The sequence below is a fragment of the Leptodactylus fuscus genome, chromosome 6, assembly GCF_031893055.1.
Source record: "Leptodactylus fuscus isolate aLepFus1 chromosome 6, aLepFus1.hap2, whole genome shotgun sequence".
Lineage (NCBI taxonomy): Eukaryota > Metazoa > Chordata > Amphibia > Anura > Leptodactylidae > Leptodactylus > Leptodactylus fuscus.
This window is the reverse complement of record NC_134270.1, coordinates 107,109,762-107,131,774: the sequence shown is the minus strand read 5'-3', so window position 1 is coordinate 107,131,774 and position 22,013 is coordinate 107,109,762. Positions and strand designations below refer to the sequence as shown.

The 22,013-nt window shown below is 41.9% G+C and overlaps 1 protein-coding gene across 1 annotated transcript; it reads left to right on the top strand.

Annotated features, from left to right (window-relative positions):
- Window positions 1–8,753: 8,753 nt before the first annotated feature.
- On the top strand, window positions 8,754–20,790 carry LOC142208462 (uncharacterized). The gene is made up of 7 exons (XM_075276982.1): window positions 8,754–9,007; window positions 11,943–12,041; window positions 13,341–13,407; window positions 14,041–14,119; window positions 17,261–17,327; window positions 17,414–17,562; window positions 18,320–20,790. Exons 1-7 carry the CDS (start codon window positions 8,882–8,884, stop codon window positions 19,410–19,412), a joined length of 1,680 nt encoding a protein of 559 aa, XP_075133083.1. The 5' UTR covers window positions 8,754–8,881; the 3' UTR covers window positions 19,413–20,790.
- Window positions 20,791–22,013: the final 1,223 nt, after the last annotated feature.

Sequence of the window (22,013 nt, the reverse complement as noted above, 5' to 3'; positions counted from 1 at the left end):
TCATGGATTTATAGTATAAACCCATAACAAATATTTATGTTACAAGTGTAAAGCCCATGTGATACATTTGATACACATACGCACCAATACACACTGAGTACATAATACATGTACATGGTATATCAAGTACATCTCATTTACACCAGAACACACATATATATTCAACAATGGAAAGAACTTTTATGCCTCCCTTTCATATCTACTTGTCACCACCCTCTGTGGTTATCAGCATTCAATATCTGCTTGCTGTGGAGACTGAAAATGTAACAATACAGACATGGACAAACAGAACATGTACACATAGCAGACACATGTAACATGTACATATAACTGACACACATATATGGGCCCATTCACTTTTCTGAACCTTCCATACAAACATGCAACGTCACACTGGAGCTCCAGACAGAACAAAACTAATGTCAATTAAATCAAAAAGAACTTGTCTGAACTAAAATAAAAATTTTCATATATTTTGTACCGTGATATCACTTATTCTCTTGGGACGGCCAAATCTTATTCCTACAAATAATCACAGGGTTAGTTATAATTCCCGCACAGCTAAATATTGAGGAGAAAACAAACCAAAACATGTAAATAGTTGCCTTCATCTCTTACCAATTTGCATATTACTATAAAATAAACATAATAATGTTGATCTCATATTTATGCCATTTATCCAATTTTTAAAAACATTACCATGAGGGGAGCATTCTCAAAATGGGAAACCTTTCCTGAATAAAAGGACACTATAGACATTCTAGAAATAACTTAATGTCCACCCCCAAGCCTATATACACACATATGTGTATACACATACCTACACTTAACCTGCAGTATCCTCACTACAAAACATATCATGTTTCCACTTTCCACTAACCAACAAACTAACAACACAATGCTAAGTGCCAAGCACATTAACCCTTTAGCTGGACTGTCAATGGATGCTCACTATACATTTCCTTACACTCAAAGCCTTTGTCCTTCGCTTAGGACACCAGCAATCTCTAGCCAAGTGTCCCTGGTTTCCACAATTAAAACAGTTCCTGGTTACCCTCTATCCCTGTATCTGTCCTGCCTATTCTCCATTGGTAACTCCTGCTCTTTTTTTTTTTTTTTCTTGAGCGGCATCTTCTTCTCTCTCTCCCATTCCTATTAGTTCATATGGGGGTATACCCTACCTCAGAGGGTCCCTCCCCCATAATAGCTGATGGCCAGTCAGCCGTGAGCATCCCACTCCTCTAGGGCAATTAAGACAATAGAGGGTCACTTTTGACTCACCTAGTGGGACCTCCCAAACAGTCACTCTGTTTTCATTGAACTAATCTCTAATGTGCATGTTCTGGCGTAGTGCTCAGGGCAAAACCCTCATTTGGTTTCCACAGACTCCACTTTGTCTGTGTCCCTCTATCGAACACCCCTGAATCATTGCATGTACTCACTCAGATTCTACTCAGTCCTTAGTGTCCAAAACAAGGACTTTTCAATCACTCAGTACTTCCACTCTCGCAACTCTAGGGATTAAGGATGAAGAATAACTCTCTCTTCTGCACCGCTTTTTACACTCTATAACAGATGTAACAACCAAATGACAGCATGGACAGTAGACAAAGAATGAGGTATAACATTTCCCACCCCACTACAGACAACATACTATTCAGGTTCTTGCACACTATATAATATGGCATCGATTGTTATAACATATGCAGCACTAATCCTCACTCACCGACACACAGGATCCGGGACACGTAGGAACTCAGATTAGTTATTTGGCAAGAAAAGGACTTACCGTTACAGCGCCGTTTTATTAAAAAGGCCAAAAATATGTAAAACTTAACTTTTAATAAATAGAAAGCATGTATAAAGAAACACAAGAGTCAAAAAAATAGTGAGAAATAAACAAATTCCCCACGACATATCACAAAAAACAAAATCAAACACCATATTAGGGTAAGCAACAGCTAATATGACGTTTGTTTTTTTGTGATATGTCATGATTAAGTTTTACATATTTTTGGAGTTTTTCAAGTTGCTGAATACCTTTTTTTTTTTTCTGTCCCTGGATCGAGAGGTTTTTTTTATTCTGTGCATTTGAAGGCTCTTGTCTGGTCACCATTCACACTAGTTTGTTACCAGGCTGGGAAAATTTGTTTGTGTCCAATGAAACATGATTCAGGGAGATGTTGGTACCTCTTTTCACAGGCATCAGCCGGAGGTGCGTGAAAATCCTTACATTTTGACAAGTCATTTTTTTTCCATGCTGACTGTTACAATACCACCAGCAGCACTGAACACCCTCTCAGCCATTACACTTGAGGCTGGACATGATAAAACTCCCATGGCAAACTGGGCCAGCTCCTTTCACTTCTCTAACCTATTGGCCCAGAGTTCCATGGGGTCACAGTTATCTGCTGGAATATAGGTGCACTGTAGGTATAACTGTACCTCCTAGTGCAGCCGATAGGTGTCAGTTGGCTGCTGTGGCTTCGGTTGACACTGCAAACCGAAACATTTCTTGTTCATCATGTTCAAGATACTGTACTGGCTGCTGATGCTGTTGCTTTTAGTCCTGACACTTGCCCTGTGACACTGCCTGAGTGAGGTGGACTAGGTGTGGGCAAAGGCCATCTGCCTTCGCGTATGACTAGCAGTTGCAGTGGTCTCCCTGAATTCTATGGTAAACTGTATATACAGCCTATCATGTTAATATTCAAATTTTTCTTCCTTGTGGGCGGCAAGGAAAAATAATGCCATTTGGCTTTATAGCAAGGTTCTAAGAGCACTGATATCCAGCAGTCATCCCTCTACTTGAGGCGTATAATATGCTTGTCACTATTTAAGCAGTGGTGCGTCCAGCCTATGCTTGGACCCAGGAGCCTGCCATGGTTGGTGTTCTTGGCCAGTGTGATTGTTCTCATCATCTTGAAAAAAATAAGGGTCAGCCGCCTTCCCTGGCTATACCTGTAAAATATGAAGGACCCCACCTGCATCCAAATTAGAGTTTTCCTCCTTCTCATCCTTTGTAGGAGTTCTAGTTCCTCCATCATAATGACCCTGACCCAGATCCTCAACCTCCTCCATCAACCCAGGGTAATTGAAGAGGTGGAAACTGTTCCTCCTCTTTTGTTTTCTGTAAAATATATTCCATAAAGGGATCACATTGCTAGTGCTACTGTTGTCCCTGCTAACAAGTTTGGTGGCCTCTTCAAAGGGCTTCAGATGCACTTCCCTCATGAGCCTCCAATGAAGTATCTGGAAATAACACATTGTCCCTGTGGTCTGCTGCATGCAGTAATCATTCACTGTCTTCTGCTGCTCACACAGATGCTCCATCATGTTTAAGGTGAAGTTCCACCAAGTTACAACATCACTGGTAAGGCAGTGCAAATGCAGGCTGTGTTGTTGCTGCAACTCTAGCAGAGACTTTTTTGGGACATAAGAATGGCTTTTCTGGACAGGAGGAGCACATCTTTTAAAGAGGTTGCCCAGGCAAACCTAGGGCAGGTGAAAAAAAAAAAACCTGTCAACGCTCCGGTGTCTTCCTAGTATGGTCCGGTCCTGCTGCTCTTTTGTTTTCTAAAAGTGAAACTCGGCATCCTCAGGAAGTGACCCCAGGGCATCACAGGTAGTGATGTCACATGTCCTTTGCTGAAGCTGCTGATTGGCCTCAGTGCTCAGGTGCATCGGGAACGTCAGCTGAAAGACAACAATGGACCAGGCTCAGTAATTGTAAAACTGCATGGCAGCACTTCAACCTACACCTATGAAACAAGGGGGAGGAGAAATGGAAGCAACACATTGCCTTGTTGAAGATGGTTGTATGAAGTGCTCCTGAGGGGAGGATCCAGAGAAGGTAGATGGGCCCTGCATGGTGTTGGAACTGGGTCTACTTAAATGGAGTAGAAATAGCACCTGGCCTTGTTGTGTTTTTGGACTGTGGCCACTGCCTTTCCAAACACTGATTCAGTGGGCCATTTAAAGCCATGTATTGACCTTTTCCAGACCTTTTGACCTTAACTGAACTTTCCCCCGACTGTCATATCCTAAGACAGAATCACATTCTCCGAAAAGTAATAAAGCAAGGATAGATTTCCTAGAGGTTGAGCCCATCAGTTGGCACTAAGTGGCACGTCTGCAACTACACCGCAAGCAGCTTGGCTAGGTTGCAGAGCCTCCAGATGACTGGGTGGATATTGCTGTTTCCTAGACACACATTTCCTAATAGATGACTGACATTGCTGAGGAAGAGGAGGACTTGAAGAAAAAGTTAGTCATGATGATGATAATGATAACTATTTGTTAGTTGTAAATGTGGCCTGCCTACAACGAAGATCATGGAGAAGAGTAGAATAGTCTTGCTCACTTCCACTGCTAGTGTCACTGCCAAGTCTATTTTTCCAGACCTGGATTTTTTTCAGTAATTTTTTTTATTGCACACTGCTTAATTATAATTTTAATTTAAGAATAATAAATAAATAAAAATTCTGACACTGTATTTACTGTATGTCTTTCTTTTCTTTTTGTTTTTTTACAAACAATTATTTTAAGAAAAGTCAGTTTGAAGCCCCATTCACATCTGCATTTGGGTTTCCGTTCGGGGAGTCCGCTTGAGGACCCCCCCCAAATGGAAACCTATGTCCATTAAAAAGTGGTCACTTGAGAAACCTGCGGACCCCATAGACTATAATGGGGTGCGTGTAGTTTCCACACGGTTTCCGTATGAAACATGCGGAGAGAAAAGTCCTGCAAGCAGCACTTTTCTCTGCACTTGTTTCGAGTGGAAACCACACGGATCTCATTGTAGTCTATGTGGTCCATGTGGTTTCCTTAGGTAACTATGTTTTAATGAGCATTGGTTTCTGTTCTGGGTGTCCCCAGGGGGACTCCCTGAACTGAACTGCGAACGCAGATGTGAATGGGGCCTTATGTTTATCCAAAGTTTAAGATTTTTTATTAACAAAAAAGATAAAATACCGAACAATTATAAAAACAAGAACAAAATGGTGCATAGAATAAGGACCAAAAGCCAAGCAAGGTACAAGAGATATGACAGTGCAAATAGTACATGTAGTCTGATAACACCAAATAGTAAAGTGTAGGATATCCCCCATGGCCCCTTAAAGAACTAAGAGGAAGCGGGAGTTGCACTGTGTTGCAGGACACTCGTGTCAAGGTTGGTGGTGAGGACCGAAAATATATCCATAAGGACAGTTGGAAGGCATAATGAGGCAGGGCCACCGCCCCACCTGAAGACCCTGGGAGAGGTACAATGGGAGAAAAAGGACAAACAAGAACTGAGACAAGACAGGAGGGGGGGGGGGGAGAGCATCAGAATAGTGAAACATTAAAGGGAGTCTATCATTGGGGATTTCTTTTTTAAGTAAACGTGTTGGAATAGCCTTTAGGAAGGCTATTCTAGTCCGACCTCACTTTCTCTCCTGCTCGCAGCCATTTATGAAATGTATTGTTTTTGGCAAATATGCAAATGAAGCTCAGGGAGCACAGGTGGAAGGCTGAGCACCAGAGCATCATACTGTTGATGCGGCCTCCTAGGCTGTTCCTTCATGCAGATTAGTTCTTCTCGTCTTCCATTTCACTGTCTAACAGCCGCCTCTGTCTTCAGTGGAATCCAAATTCTGCACATGCGCTGTACATGTGGCCATTTCGGGTTTGGGCCAAGTGTACAGCGCATGCTCTGCCATTCATCTTTATTATATTCCTACAAGAGTGAACAGCACATGTGCGGGATTTGGATCCCGCTGAAGACTGAGGCAGCTGCTAGGCAGTGAAGAGGAAGACGAGAAGAGCTAATCTGCATGAAGGAACAGCCCAGGAGGCGGCATCAATGGTATGACACTGTGGTGCTTGGAGCACAGGGGGAACGCCCCCAGACTCCCTGAGCTTCATTTAAATATTTGACAAAAACAATATATTTCAAAAACGGCTGCAAGCAGGAGAGAAAGAGAGGTAGGACTAGAATAGCCTTTCTAAAGGCTATTCCCACATGTGTTTACTTAAAAACCAAAATCCCCAATAATAGATTCCCTTTAAGGAGGCAGGTGAAGGTGTGTCCAGGACAAGGGAAGTCAACGGAAGAGGCTAGAATATTCCACAGACTCTTGGAACACCACCCACAATGATCAGAAGGCATCAAATTTGGAAGTCAGTAGAGTCCTCCACAACCGTGGTTTCTAACCTACGTATGGCACTCCGCCATCGATGGGACAACTGTGCTATGTTAGTGTCTAGGGATTACCACCCTAGCAGCCATGAGAAAGTGATGCAAGAGGTCTTTCTTCACCATAGATATTCTACCAGGTATAATGGAAAGGAAAGTAAACTGAGGAGAGGGTACCGAGGAGCAGCCACTAACCTTAGTATACAGTGCAAACACAGAGGCCCAAAAGGGACAAAGCACCCTGCAGTCCCACCAGCTATGGAAGTTGGTACCTCAGAACCACAAAGCTAGAAGCAATGTAAAACCTCAGGATAGAATTTGTGCAGAAGGTCCAAATTTTATGGCAATTTAAGAGCAAATAAAAAGGATCTAGACAAATCAGCAGGAGAGAGGCTAAGGTGGAGGTTAGTTCCCCATGCCTTAGTATAAGAAGGGACACCCAATGTCAACATCTCCAAGAGGGTTCCATACAAAAGGGAGAGGGCACGCATGGGTGTAACTGACCTCAAGAAAACACTCTCGAGCACAGTAGGGCTTGATGATAGAATTGGGAGGAGGGGGAACTTGTGGAGAAAGCCAAGGAGCTAGCAACACTCCAACCAGAAGAGGGGAGTCGGCACTAGAGGCTTGCAACTGCTACAAGGAACGGAAGGGTTCAGAACCAGACACCTGGCCAAACTTTGGGTTTTCATATCTATCATTCCCCAACATAGGAACCGTTGGACCAAACATCCTAGTGGTAATATCGGCCTATGAAACAGAGGACTCATGGGACCTGGGATTCTGGTAACTGTAGTGTTGTGACATACACAGTCCTACACCATCACAAAGTACAAAGAGATAAATGTATTCCAAATCCATTTCGGGCGGAATTGTGGAGGGAAGGGGGACTGAGAATAAGCCTGCTTGAATGGTCATCATCTTAACCTGTCAACTCCCCATCTGAAGACCATGTACACTAAGACACTTCTGGAGAGCCACAGCTAGGTGTTCTATAACCAGGGCATAGAGAAGGGGTGACAGATGGCAGCCCTGTCTAGTCCTGTTCTGCACTGAAAACGTCTCAGACCAGAGTTCATTAACATGTACTTTGGCAGTAGTGCCATACATGGATAGGATCTTACCCAAGAAACCAGGTCCATTCCCTACTTGTTCAAGACTGGCCCGCAGAAAATCCCAGTGAACATGGTCAAATGCTTGTTCAGCGTTCACAGGCACCCAGGAAGGCTGTGGGAGAATGACACTTCTGAAGCTAGGAGCGTCTTACAAACGTTATCCTGTGCCTCCTGACCAATTATGAAACCAACCTGGTCATTATGGACCAGGCTGAGCATCAAGGAGGAAAGGTGGTTGGGTAGCATTTTAGCATAGAGTTTGACGTCTACATTAATAAGAGAAAACGGTCAGTAATTAGTGCAAGTAGTTGGAATGACCGTAAAGTTGGCTGAAAGGGACTGAAGGGCAAATGGTGTGATGCTGTCAAGGCTGTTAAATATCCGCGTAAAGATGGGACCCAGGATCACATTAAAGCAGGGCAGGAGTGAAGCCATCGGTCCGGGAGATTTACCCAATGGGGACGTCCGAATAGCTATCAGGAACTCCTCCTTTGAGAAAGGGTCATCCAAGGAAGCTCTGTCCATATGTGAGATAGTGGGTAGATTTGTGCCAAGGACGTAGTCCCGTAGTTTAGTCTGAAGGGATTCCAGGTCAAGGTCGGTGTATTGGCTGCATATACACTATTATACCAGTCAAGATAATAAGCTTAAAAGGTCTTCACGATCTCAACAGGGTTATGGGCATCACGTTAGAGATGAGCAAGTACTGCCGATCCGAACAGCATGCACACATTGAAATGAATGGACGTAGCCTGCACGCAGGGGGTTAAGCGGCCGGCCGGCGTCAAAGCGGAAGTACCAGGTGCTTCCATTCATTTCAATGCGTGCGTGCTGTTCGGATCGGCTAATCCGAACAGTACTCGCTCATCTCTACATCACATCCCAACTTGCCACACAAGCGAGGGATGTAAGTCAGAGATGTACGTCTTGTACCTCACTGCTACCTCTTGTGTCACCTCCTCTACCTCATAGATTGTAAGCTCTTGCGAGCAGGTCCCTCAGTCCCAATTTGTGAAGTGACTATTACTCCATAATGTCTCATTTTGTCTGTACTTGAACCCTACAAATTGTACAACTCTGCGGAATATGTTGGCGCTATATAAATAAAATGTATTATTGTCAATCTTCTGTCTAACTAGTTACAGGCCAAGACACCCCTCATATTATTCCTTGACTAGGCCCATTTGCTGGTCATGACTCTAGGAAAGATGAGTGATATATCACTATTACAGACATTGAGTGATACATAACAAGCACATTCTAGAAAAGCTGGGTGATCACGGTTGCTGTAGGAGGCGGAGCTATATCTGCCGCCATACGAACATGCCAAGGCGATTTTCTCAGTGGAAAAGGCAGCTTCGGACATGCGAGACTACAACTACCAGCATCCCCTGCATTCCTCTGTATGACGTCTTACTCGTCACCGCCGTTCACGTGACGTCAGTGCCCGGCGCCGGGTTTCAGTTTCGTTTCTCGGCTGTCAGATAGCGGAGGCTCCAGACTTGTGGCCTCCAGAACGTAAGCCGGCACCGTGCTCCCCTGCCTGGTGCTGCCCGGGCCCTGGCTCCGCGGCCCCGCTACCAGTAGCATGTCCCGGGACGTTGGTGAGGACGGATGGACGTCCGAGTACGACTCTACCTGGGAGGACGAGGATGAGGAAGAGAAGGAGGACGGGAGGAGAGAAGGCGCTCGGGAGCAGAGGACGCAGCACCGGGTACTGGGTATAGGGGCTTCTCCCAGGCATATGATGGTGCTGATGTTAGGGTAAGGGGCGGGAGGATGGGGGATCCCTGTAGGCTGCATAAAGGATCCGTAGGCCTTGCCAACCAAAGCCTGAGAATCCTTTGGTGAAGGGGCGAGATGTCTATGCAGTGTATGGGGGGAGGATTGGAAGACTTCTCAAATAAAGCCAAGGCAACTGTAAAGACACCAGCTGGAGCTCTGGCTTCAGATTCAGCCCCCCCCCCCATCTGTGGCTTATAGGAACGTGTGAAGGGGTTAACCCTGATGCTTATATTATACATATCACTGCATTAAATATACATCCTATACATACATCCTATACATACATCATATACATATCACTACACCAAATACACATCCTATACATACATCCTATACATACATCATATACATATCACTACACCAAATATACATCCTATACATACATCCTATATATATCACTACACCAAATATACATCCTATACATACATCTTATACATACCTCATATACATATCACTACACCAAAAATGGTGTCTCATATTGTAAGTGTCCATACAGTCCAATGTTTGATAGCCAGTGCTGAAATTGGTGAGAGCGGTGCCTGGCAATGGACTAGACCAGTTAGTGCTGACTACTCTGAACCTCCATATACTCAGAAACCGGAGAGGTAGCTCCTATATTACATTGGTGCTGAACCTGCCACCTGCAGTGTGATGGGTTAGATGACTGACAGGGCTGTATCTGGGGTATGGGGTAATAGGTCAGTGTATGTACAACATGAACCTTGTTTTGATTGCAGACTACCTATAACCATATGTTCTATTGGCAAATAGGCCAGGACCCATGGAACAGGGGTCTTGTCATGGGGTATTGCATTATAATTGACCTGATGCATACAATTGTGCTGTGTCACACAGGTTCTGAATATGGTGTCGCCTTTCTTCGAGGTAGACAATCAATTTTTAATTGACATTCAGGATATCATCTGATCTCAATGAAGAAGCTGCAGCTCCGCAGCCTCTTTATTCATTCTACATATCATTCATTTCAGCACAAGGTACAACTCATACAGTCTCACCTCTGTGCTTGTGCCTAAAGGGGACCTGTCACCAAGTACGAAATGCTAATTGACATACCTCATTTCATTACTAATGTGCCCCTGAATAACTTTTTTTTTTAAATTTATTTAAACCGATCCCCCATTCAAAAGCTGGACAGTAAGAGTTAATTTACATACACGCTTCTGGGGGCCATATCTTTTGAACTGGTGGGCAATTACAATTGATGCTAAATTGTTCAGAGGCAGTCAAATAGTGTATGGGATTCAGCATTTTCTAGTTGGTAAACTATAAAGCAAGAATCGGGCAGGTCTCTTTTAAGAGTGTCTATCAGGCACAAAATGCTTCCTAATCTAATGCTATGTACCTTTATTACAAGCAGAAGCATACCGTTGTAGCTGCAAACCAGTAAAGCATTGCAGAGGTAATCATATTTTTATGGATATGCAAATAGACCTTTAGGACCTGGGACAGGACTAAGTTTTACCTGTAACTGTTCCACCTCTCCTCTAGAATCACTGCCCCTTTAACCATGATGGACTGACATTCCATTAAGTCCTGTGCTCAAAAATACTTCTCTCCGTTCTGTATTCTTTTGCCTGGGTTCTTTCACTGGAGTACGGGAAGTATGGACTATAATAAAGCAGAAACTGAGTCCAGGTTGGGGGATTCTTTTCAAATGGTTATAACTCAGCCAATAGAAATTTCAATCAGTGCTTTTGGTGTCATGAAAGGCTGACTTCAAACCAGGGCTCACTCTACATTCAGGGATTCAGTCTCCGAATCTGCTTGAAAGCAGGACTTTTCTCTGTGTGTGTTTAGGGTAAAAACATGGCAGACCACATTATAATAATATAATAATACATTTTATTTATATAGCGCCAACATATTCCGCAGCACTGTACAATTTGTAGGGTTCAAATACAGACAGAAAGATGCATTACAAAGAAAGTCATTTCACACAATGGGACTGAGGGCCCTGCTCGCAAGAGCTTACAATCTATGAGACACATTATAGTCTATGGGGTACGCAGTTAACCACTTTTTAAGCTGATTGTTTCCGTTTTTCGGATCCTCAAGCGGACTCAAAGAACGGAAACCAGGCACAGGTGTGAACCTACAGTAAGATGAGCTTTTCATATAAAATACTGTCGTATTGGAAGCAGCTGTATATAAATATACTCAGTTAAAAGCACAGCCAGGATTGGCATAGCTCTCAATGTCATATAAAAGTTGTGAATCTCATTTCATTGTTCTGTATTTTGTAATGGCCAAGATATAACTGCTTAGTGACCCCCCCCCCCAAGACCGTTTCCGTCCCACAAATACTTCCAGAAAATCAAAAATTGTTTTAAAGTTTAGTTATAGTTACATACAGTGCATATTTGGCGTAGACCATGGTTCACTTTAAGAATTAGTCCATTAAAGGGCTTTTCACACAAAGTAAGTTACTCCTTATCAATAGGATAGGACATAACTTAGAGTGGGGGGTCTGGCTGCTCAGTCTACCACTAAATAGGAGAATGAGTGACTTAGTTCCCCATCCTAAATGGAATGGTGGTCAGTCTCCATTCATTTAAATGGGAGCGCCAAAGTACAGTACTTGATTATCTTTGACACATTGAAATGAATGGAGGTGGTGCATGTGCCTCTCAATCGCTGTTCAATGTGGACAGTAGTCCCCCTTCTTTTGATCAGTGGCGGACTGAGCAGTTGTGTCCCCCCCCCCCCACACACACACACACACTGCTCTTCATGTTACCCCCTAGACTATGGAAAGGGAATAACTTGCTTTCTTGGGGGAAAAAAACCCAACCCTTTATCTGTATTGTTGTGTTTACTAATATTGATCTTTTATTTGCTCGCAGCATAATTATTCTCGGCGGTGGAGGAACAGAGCTGCCAGAGACCTACAGTCTTACAGACATGGTTACAGAACAGAAAACTCCAGTGACCAGTCTTGCCCGGTAATCCTTTAATTCTTGTGCTGTACCTCCTTGTTAATGGAGAGGGAGGCAGTTCTCCTTTTGTAGTCTTTCATAAAACAGTATAGCTATTAAACAGGTTGTCCGGGCTAAAATTTTATTTTTTAGTTAGGCTGGGAAAGGTGAAAAATATATAAAATAAAAAAAATACTCCCCTGTGCCTCCCAGCACAGTCCAGTCTTCCCAGGCCATTGTTATCTTCCAGCCGAAGTACTTGCCACACGTCAGTGGCCTCAGCAAAGGGCACATGACTTCACTACCTGTGATGTCCAGGGGTCTCTTACTGTGGCCGCTGATTGGCCTCAACGGTCATGTGACTGCTAAAGCCAATCAGCAGCTTCAGCGGAAGGGATCCACGACGTCACAGCTGGCGATCAGTTTCACTTTGAGAAGACAACCCAGCAGAATGATAGGACTGCGCTGTGAGGACACCGGAGCACCATGGACAGGTGAGTATGGTTTATTATATTTTACTTTTTTTTTCACCTTCCCTTTTATTTTAAAAATATTTTTTCCCCTGATCAAATTCTTTAAGGTTACAGACCTGTTGCAGAAAAGCAGTTTTTTTGTCATTGCAGATTTTGCTGTGGGCTTTTACACTAAAGTTAAGAGTGGATATAGCAGAATTTAGTGCCATCATGTTCTGCAGCGCTTTAGAAATTGTACGTTTAAAGTGCAGGCAAAATGAGAGTAATAAATCAATTCACACACTGGGTGAATTGAAGATTTCATTTGTTTTGGGCTCAGGTAGTGTGGTCCAAAGATTGATTTTGGGTTTAATAAATTTGATATAAACCAGAGTTTCTATTGGCTTAAAAGAAAGCAAACACAGCCGAGATGTCAAATTCAAGTGTCATGTATGTCTAGGGAATAACTAATGGTAAGCAGAGGATACAAATTCCCAGTTTGACCACTCACTGCACTACCACTACTTCTATGCATTTTAAATACATTATGGTTTTATATAAAAATTAGCTTTTCCGCAATGTTGGGTCTCAGCCTTAAAAAGGAAAATCTCACTTCTTGATTTTCTACATTTAGCCTAAAACCTGGCTAACTGATTGCTTGGGAGTTAAAATAAAAATAGCTATGTGGGTGATAAAGAAACCAGACCTATATAGAGGAAGTGCATTGTAATATAATGTAAGCCTAGAAGCATTTCAGCCTCTGTTAATAAATGGTAGCCAAAGTGTACAAAGCAAAGTTGTGGTGTAAATCTGACTGTAACTTTCATTAACATCATCATCTTTACTGCTTCACCCCACTCTCTTGCTTTACCAGGCAGAAAACTGTAAAACAATGCCCAATCTGGAATTCTACCAGAATAAGAAGTGTTTTGAGCCAAATGGTAAGTAATATAAGCAATGTTCTTGTTGTTTGTAATTGAATTATAACACTTGTCTGTCTTCTAATTTATTAATGTGTATCCACCCCCACGTAATTGGGTTTTTTTTTGTAGACTTTTTTTGCCATATCTGCTGGATGTCCTATAAATATCAGTTCAGTGGTGGTCTAACTGCTGCAGCACTCCAACCTTGAAATAATGAGTGTCCACTAAAGTGGTGCATCTTAGGCCACATGCTTACCCACTAAGTAACATTGAGAGAAGTGCAAAAAATATCTGCACCACATTCATCATGTGTTTTATTTGATTCAGCTGCATATTAATTTTAGAGAGGACATTTCACCACCTCTGATATGTTCAGTTCTACTCTAATAATAATACTTAAAACTCGTAATAGGAGCCTCATAATTTCCTACTAAGGCCCCAGTTACGAGGTTGATATGAAGTTTGAATTGTATTTGAAGATATATTCATTTTCACTTGTTTGGCTGAAAGAGGCAGGGAGGTATCGATCCATAGATGAGTCAGCTGAGTTCTCTAAGCTCCGTTCACATTGATATCACAGCTTTCATGCCATGATGGATCTGGAGATGTATTGCATTGCTTCTGTCACTGAACAGATTACTCTACACACAGGATTGTACATTGAAGATTTGCTCAATGACTGGAAGGAAGATTACAACACACTAGAGCGGAACCATTCTTACATCCAGTGGTGAGTGCTTCCTGTACTATTACATTTCTAATGGCCCATTTCAATCTTTTTCATGTCAGGTCAATTTTCAGATTTTTTTTTTATAAAATACAAACCTGCATTATAAAATGAAAAGCTCACATACACCTCTACAGCTATACATTTTTTGCATGCAGACACCTGCCACATTGTGAAAATGACATCCTCCTCTTTACAGTCATGGATGCCCTCATGCAGTTTGCATTGCAGCATTTTTTGTTGGGGTTTACCTTTAGGGTGCCCAGACACTTTGCGTCCCATGTGCTGACTGGTAGTTAGCAGTCATCACATGCAGTAAATCCCATGCACCACTTCCTATTGCTTTAAGTGTGAAAGTACGTCCTAGCAATTAAAGGGGTCTTCCAGGCGTTTATAATTAATTGACCTATATTCAAGGGGTTGAGCTGCTATACCATGCACGGCACTCTGCATCAGAATGCAGAATGGATAGATCATCAATTTTTAAGCCGGGGAAAAACAGTGCATGAAACTGACAAGCTGTGTACAGTCACCCCTAGACATGATGGTAATTTTCATAACTACTTAATCCATTACTACTATGATGGATAGATACTACATGGAAAAAATAGGGGCAACATGGTAGCTCATTGGTTAGTACTGTAGCCTTGCAGCGCTGGAGTCCTGGGTTCGTATCCTGCCAGAAACAACATCTGCAAGGAGTTTGTATATTCTCCCTGTGTTTGTGTGGATTTCCTCCCGTTCTACAAAGACATACTGATAGGAAAAATGTGTATATTGTGATCCCTATATGGGGCTCATAAAATACATTTAAAAAAAAAAAAAGAAAAAAAAGATATGGTAAAAGTCCCCTTCTCTTAATCATTGAATTTTGGTGTTTTATTCGGTGCCATTGCCGCAGGTTTATAAAGTCCAGCACCTAGCCATGCAGTCTGACTTTAACCCCTTAAGGACACAGCCCAAAAGTATGTTAAGGACCAGGCCTATTTTTTCAAAATTGACGTGTCACTTTAAATGGCAATAACTTTGAGACACTTTAACTTACACAAGTGATTTTGAGACTGTTTTTTCGTAACACATTATACTTCATGTTAGTGGTAAACACTAATCAATATTTTTGTATTTACTTATTAAAAAAATAGGAAATTTGATGGAAATTTGGGAAAAATTGCAATTTTCAAAATGTGAAATTCTCTGCTTTTCAGGCAGATAGTTATACCACCCAAATACAGTAATAAATATTATCTCCCATATCTCTGCTTTATATCGGCATCATCTTTTGATTGTATTTTAATTTATTTTGGACGTTACAAGGCTTACAAGTGCAACAGCGATTTTCCAGATTTACAAGAAATGTAACTGTTTTTTTTGTTTGTTTTACACACTTTATTTTTTTTTAAAAAAAAACAACCTTTTTTACATTTTTTTATTTGTGCTGCAAGCACACTAGAACCAGCGATCAGAGAGGATCGCTGGTTCTATACTAACTACAGACTGCAATACACGTGTATTGCAGTCTATAGAGGAAGCTAGCTTTGCAGATGCATAAACTAGCTTCCTCTCGTCCTGGCATCCAAGGGGTTAAGGAGCAGCGTGTAGCTGTAAATTACAGCTAACACAGACTCCTTAGGCAGCAGGCAGCATGCTTTATAGCCGGCCAAACCCCTAGGGTGCCATGATCACTATGGATCATGGCACCTTAAGGGTTAAACAGCGGGGGGTCGGTGCAATCACCGTCCCTGCTGCTACAGGGGAAGCCTGGCTGTCAGATACAGCCGGCCTCCCATGGAGATCGCACAGGCTCTGCTTCTGAGCCCGTGCGATCTCCATCACGTACATGCACGTGGGAATGCGGGAACTAACCACATTCCCTGACGTACAGGTACGTGATTTAGCGTTAAGGGGTTAAAGACCTTTGTGAAAAAAAAGTCTTTCTAAAAAAAAAAAAAAAAAAAAAAAACTTTGTGAATTCCAGCGTGGTACCATAGTAGGATGTCACTGATGAAACAAGTCCATTTGTAAGCTTCTTTCCCTGCTAGATATTCCACAATCAACTCTAATTGGCGTTACTTAAAAGTGGAAGCGTTTAGGAACTACAGTAACTCCGTTATGGGGTGGCAGAGCAGGGTTACTGAGTGCCAAGATGGATATTGCACAAGAGTTGCCAATTTCTGACACGGTCTGTATCTGTTTTAGTCTCCAATGACAATGCACTTCTCATTTTTCAGGAGTAGACATTAAATCAAAAGCTGTGCTGTGATTGGTTGCTGTTGCAATTAAGGCAGGTTCAATAAATCGGCCTCAATAACTGCAGGTTTCCAAACTTAACATCAGCATAAAATCTGTGTGCCAGGAGAGTCATGGCATGGATTTCCATAGATTTCCTATGCCAAGCATCATATGTAGTTGTATAAATCACGCCACCACTGGATTCTGGAGCAGTAGCAATTTGTAGAGTAACAAATCGCACTTCTTTATTTGGCAGTCTGATGGATGAGTCTGCGTTTGGTGAGGGTCAGAGGGAGGCAATCTTAGAACGACCATGGATTTTGAAGCCGGACCCTCTCATCCATCAGTCTCTGAGCAAACAAATACTCTTCTAGATGAATGGGAAAAATTCCCACACCCATTTCTTGTAGAAAACCTTGCTAGAACACTTTAATCTGGTTTAGCTTCAAAGGGGAAACTAACTCTATATTAATGCGTATGGTATTAGATATTGGTGTGTTTTTGTTTTTTTTTTTATAAAACCTTTTTTTATTCCGCAAATGTATAAAAACCAAAAAAAAAAAATCAAGTAGGATCAGATTAATTGTATCGACCCATACATTCATACCCATACATTCTCTATGCATACAAAGCAATGTGTAGAAAAATGTGTTTAAAAAAAAAAAGCGCTTGTGTTTTAATCAAGTTATGGCTCTCGGAATGTCAGTTTAAAAAAAAAAAAAAAAAAAAAAAAACCTGATCAGAGAATTCTTTTTGCAGACAGTGTGCAAAGATGATGGCATCTCTAAATATGTGGCTTGGGAGGCACCTTAATGCTGATGTAGAGGCCTGTGGCTGGCCATTCATTGGGGGGCAGACTTCTCTTACACAATCTGTCCTTCTGAATACATGATGAGAATACATTTTCTTTTCCAGGCTGTTTCCATTACGGGAATATGGGATGAACTCTTATGCCAAACCCCTTACCCTTAATGAGATTAAGGTAACCTGGCGCCCTGTGTATAATAGTTTACTGATAACCGATCTGTTTTATATGACCTGCTGTTGTCATTTCTTTACTTGTCCTAGATGATGAAGGAGGATAAGGCCGTAATGACTCGGTTCCTTAGAGCATACAAACTTATGCTACAGTTTTACGGAATTAAACTCTTGAGTGAGGAAACTGGAGAAGTGGCGCGGGCGTTGAACTGGGAGGAGAGATTTAAAAACCTGAATTAGTAAGTGCTGAAGTTGTTCTGTCCTATGGGGTATAACTTATGAATCTAAAGTCTCCTTTTGCCATCTCTCAATTTTTGGGAAAGCTGGGTGAAGAACCAGTGTGGATGTCTCAGGGGTTATCAGTTTTTCCTAGATGTAGACCGTGAATACTGATATAAGATAAAAGGGTTGCTGTCTTTGGATATTTCCTGTTTATAGACAAAATCCACAAATTACTACGTAAAATGAATTGTTCTTCACAGGCTTAGCAAGTGATCGCTTTCCTCTCAGCAACAGTATATTGAAATATATCGGCACCTACAATTTATATTGCACATTAGCAGTCCTTCTGTAAATGAGTCTATGTTGTAGCTATTATAGGGGCCCCCATTTATAGGAGTCTTTCTATCACCTTAATTTGCTCTAATAGGACATATAGAAAGGGATTGTGAAAAGAGGCTTCTGTAAGCAGAAGAACGTTAAGTAGAAGGTAAAAAAAATAGGTTGCTGTAATTGTAATTGTCACCTAACTTTCCCTGATAATAACAATGCACTTTTATGTCCACATAAAACATAGACTTTGGTGCTGTATGCTTCATGTCACTGCATGGGTTCGATATGATCCCAGTAAGAATTGTGGGCACATTTGTATAAAAATTGTAAAATTGTTTAGAGAAGCTTTTATATAAATAATAATTCAAGGGCGTATCTATTGCTGTTCCCTCTTTCTTTTGGGAAACTAGTGCCATCTAATCTCAGTTTCCATCTTCTCCACAGTCACAGCCACAATAACCTGCGGATCACCCGGATACTGAAGTGTTTGGGGGAGATGGGCTACGAACACTTCCAGGCCCCTTTGGTCAAGTTTTTTCTGGAGGAGACCTTGTTGAAAGACAAATTAGCCAATGTGAAAAGGAGCGTATTAGACTATTTTATGTTCGCTGTGAAGGACAAGCACGAGCGCAGGAAGCTGGTGCACTTTGCTTGGAAAAATTATAAACCAAATAATCCCCAAGACAGGTTTATCTGGGGACCTGTGGAGAAGCTCAAACATTTCCAGCCCTGGGAAGAGAATAATTTAAATGCAGGCTCAGAGGGGCTACAAAGGGACACACAGAGGAATCCAAATTCTAAGGCTTACAAGAACCAGGGACAAATGTTTATCAACCTCCATGAGTCTGGTAAGGCAAGAGATGACGAGGTTATAGTAAGTCAACATAATTCTAAAATGGAAAAAAACACAGTCACTGAGTTGATACCCATGAAAGACAGGGGGACCTTGCCAGAGAATAGCCCGAACCATGACACACAGGCCAGTACTGACCAAAGCACTCCACTATTTAAGGATTCTAATACCATTAACTTGGAGAAGAATGACACAAAGAAAGAAGAGAATGTTGACTATGAGGATGCCAAAGAAGACTTGAGTAAAGCGGACCTGAAGAAGGAAGATCAAATTAAGAAAACCCAGCATGACCAGGAAGGTGGATTGGAGCTCAATGGACTCTCCAGCTGTGTCCAAAACATGGAGAATAAACGTAAACAAGTAGAACCTCACCGGAAAAGAAAAATGCTAGACCATAGCCACATGAGCTCTTTGCCAGATTTCTGTGCTGCTGGAGATGGAACCCAATCCAGTCCAAATAGCAGTCCATGTCGAATAGAAGAAGAAGGCTGTCAAGTAGACAGAGTGGAAGACAAGGTGAAGAAGCTCAAATTGGTGGAAAAAGCAACCACGGATTATCCTAACGGAATGGAAAAGGATGACGACGCTGATAACAATGCCAGAGAGAGGGAAGATAATACAGCTTTGTCAAGCATAGAATGTAACTTTAAAAACCATACCGGGGATGTCCACACAGACGAGTAGTGAGATGAGATCTCTAGTAGGTTCTAGACTAGAATGAGTACAGTTCAGGGCTAGGAGGTGGCACAAAGGCAAGTAAGCCTCTGTCAGGGTGAATAGCCACAACATTACCAACCCCTATGTAGACCAGCAATTGTCCAGGGTCATGGAAGATCTTCAGGTTCAGCTGTAATGTCAACCATAGTCCTGTCCTGTCACCTGATAGAGGAAGTGCCAAGAGAGTCGGGCTCCTGTCTGTTCTCTGCCGCCTTAAATGCACATCCTGGCAGGACAGTGTCAACAGAATTGTTTTTGTTTCATTATTTCCTCCCAGTATGATCCATGTTTTTGGTGAGGTGAGAGCATCTTTTCTGACATGCTCACTCCTTACTTTTCTGACAGCAGAGACAATGTGGAATTGTTTTTTCTCTATCGGTGCTAGTAGATAATCTTGCAGTCTTTTTTCAGTGACTTGCCAAACATCAAAATGTTTAATTTATCAGAAAAGAAGTTCAAAGAATTCTTTCTAACTTGATATATATATATTATCGTGACATCTAATAGGTCAGTTGTTTGAAATGATATTGTATAATTTTGCCAGTTTTGATGGCGTGATCATGAGTCCGTAACTGACTTAAGGGTGGCATATTGCTTTTTCTTGCCCTTTAGAATAAAAAAAAAAAATAACTGTAAAAAGTCAATGAGTCGTGATTTTCTCTAAATTTCAGAGTGGATCTGATTTAGCTCTCCTACTTTGTTACTCGTCCTTATAGGCAGGTTTACTGTGAAGGAGAATGGGAAAGTTGGGTAGAGGTAAAATTAGTGGTCACCCTGATTTCCCAAAACAGTCTCAATTTGTTGTCAGGGAAAAAAATAACTTGAGGATTTGTAATTTTATTTGTTTTGTACTATTTTTAAGGGCCTCTCCCTTTGCTGTACTTTACACAAGTATTTGCCCCTACTGCATTCTATTGCATTGCCACTTTTTTGTTTTTGTTTTTGTTTTTTTGTATCATGAAATCATTTCAAGTAAACAGTATGCAGTTAGTGTGGGTTCACATCTGCCTCATTCTGTTCCATTGCAGGACCAAAAAAACAGAAAAACTGTCTTAATGACTGACAACAATGGAGGATACAATGATGAACAATGACTGTAATAGGGTCCATCAGGTGTCTGTTATTTTCTTCCCTGGCATCACCTGCTTGGCTTTTTTGATCAGCTCTTAAAGGGAGTCTGACATACATAAAATTCAGATGAAAACTAATCACAGTACTTTGTAGCACCGTCAGCACAATTTACAATTTCTTATTCAGGGCCACTGCTATATTCTTGTGAAAATCATCCTTTTATCCCTATGTAAATGAGAAGAAAAAGGCTTTAGGGGTATTGCTTTCCCTCAATGGGCTTCACTATCTGCTGCTGGTAACTGCAGCTCATCACCCTCCTGTGCATGTCTGATGATTAGAGATGAGTGAGTACGGCCGTTTCGAATAGCATGCACCCATATGAAAGAATGGAAGCGACCGGCACACAGACTTTGCCGGCTGCTTAACCCCCTGTGTGCCGGTCGCTTCCATTCATTCCTATGGGTGCGTGCTATTTGAAACGGCCGTTTCGAATAGTACTCGCTCATCTCTACTGATGATGTCACACTGTAACCGGAAGTGAAGGAAGCTGGCTTTAGCTGCCTCCATCTGATGTCAGCTTCCTTCACTTCTGAGTGTAGTGTGACCAACAGACAGTGGGCAGAGCTGAGCACCAGTTAGCAGAAGGAGATAGTAAAGCACATTGATGGAAAACCATGCCCTTTAAAGCCCTCTTCTGCTCATTTGCATAGGGATAAAAGGACAGTGTTTACAAGAATGGAGCAGATGTCCTGAATACGAAATACATCATTGTAAACTGTGCTGACAGCCCTACAAGGTACTGTGATTAGCTTATATTGTGTGCTGACAGACTCCCTATAAACTGCTCTTAGAGGTGACTGCAGGCAGACAGAATTTTATTATGTATGTTTTTGTCCTCACTGGGGATTTGGAGCTCTGTATCAGAAGAACAGAACTGTGACCACTTATAAGATGTATTAAGGAATGAATCAACAGAGTATTATACCTGTTTAGTTTAGAAAAAATGGGTCAGTGGTGGACAATCCCTTTAAGTGTTTTGTGTTAGTTACCAGGACAACTGTTGGATATGCTATCCACATAGAACAGGGCAGAATAAAACTCATTAGCCGCAGGACTTGGTAGATGTTCAGGTATGCCTGGTATAAATGTAAACTGGGGGGAGGGGCGGCCTTTATAGCGAACATGACACTTGCCAGAAGTTTCCATAGATTTGTATGATATCTTTACGTGAATGGAATTATATTTGGCTTTTGTTTATTGTTTGTAAATTGAAGAAAAAAAATGAAAATAAGAATTTGGAGTTTTGTCTCATTTGTTTCTGTGGGAATGTTTCAGGGGAGTGTGGAATTTACACTGTATACTAAGTAATAGACGGCGACGATGGGAGGTGTTCTGGGGTCAGTAGGATGGCACATAGCTGCCACGTGTGAATCCTGATGCTGGGTCACCATATTATTGGGAATTATAATAATTTTCTTTTTTAGCACAATGTGGCTC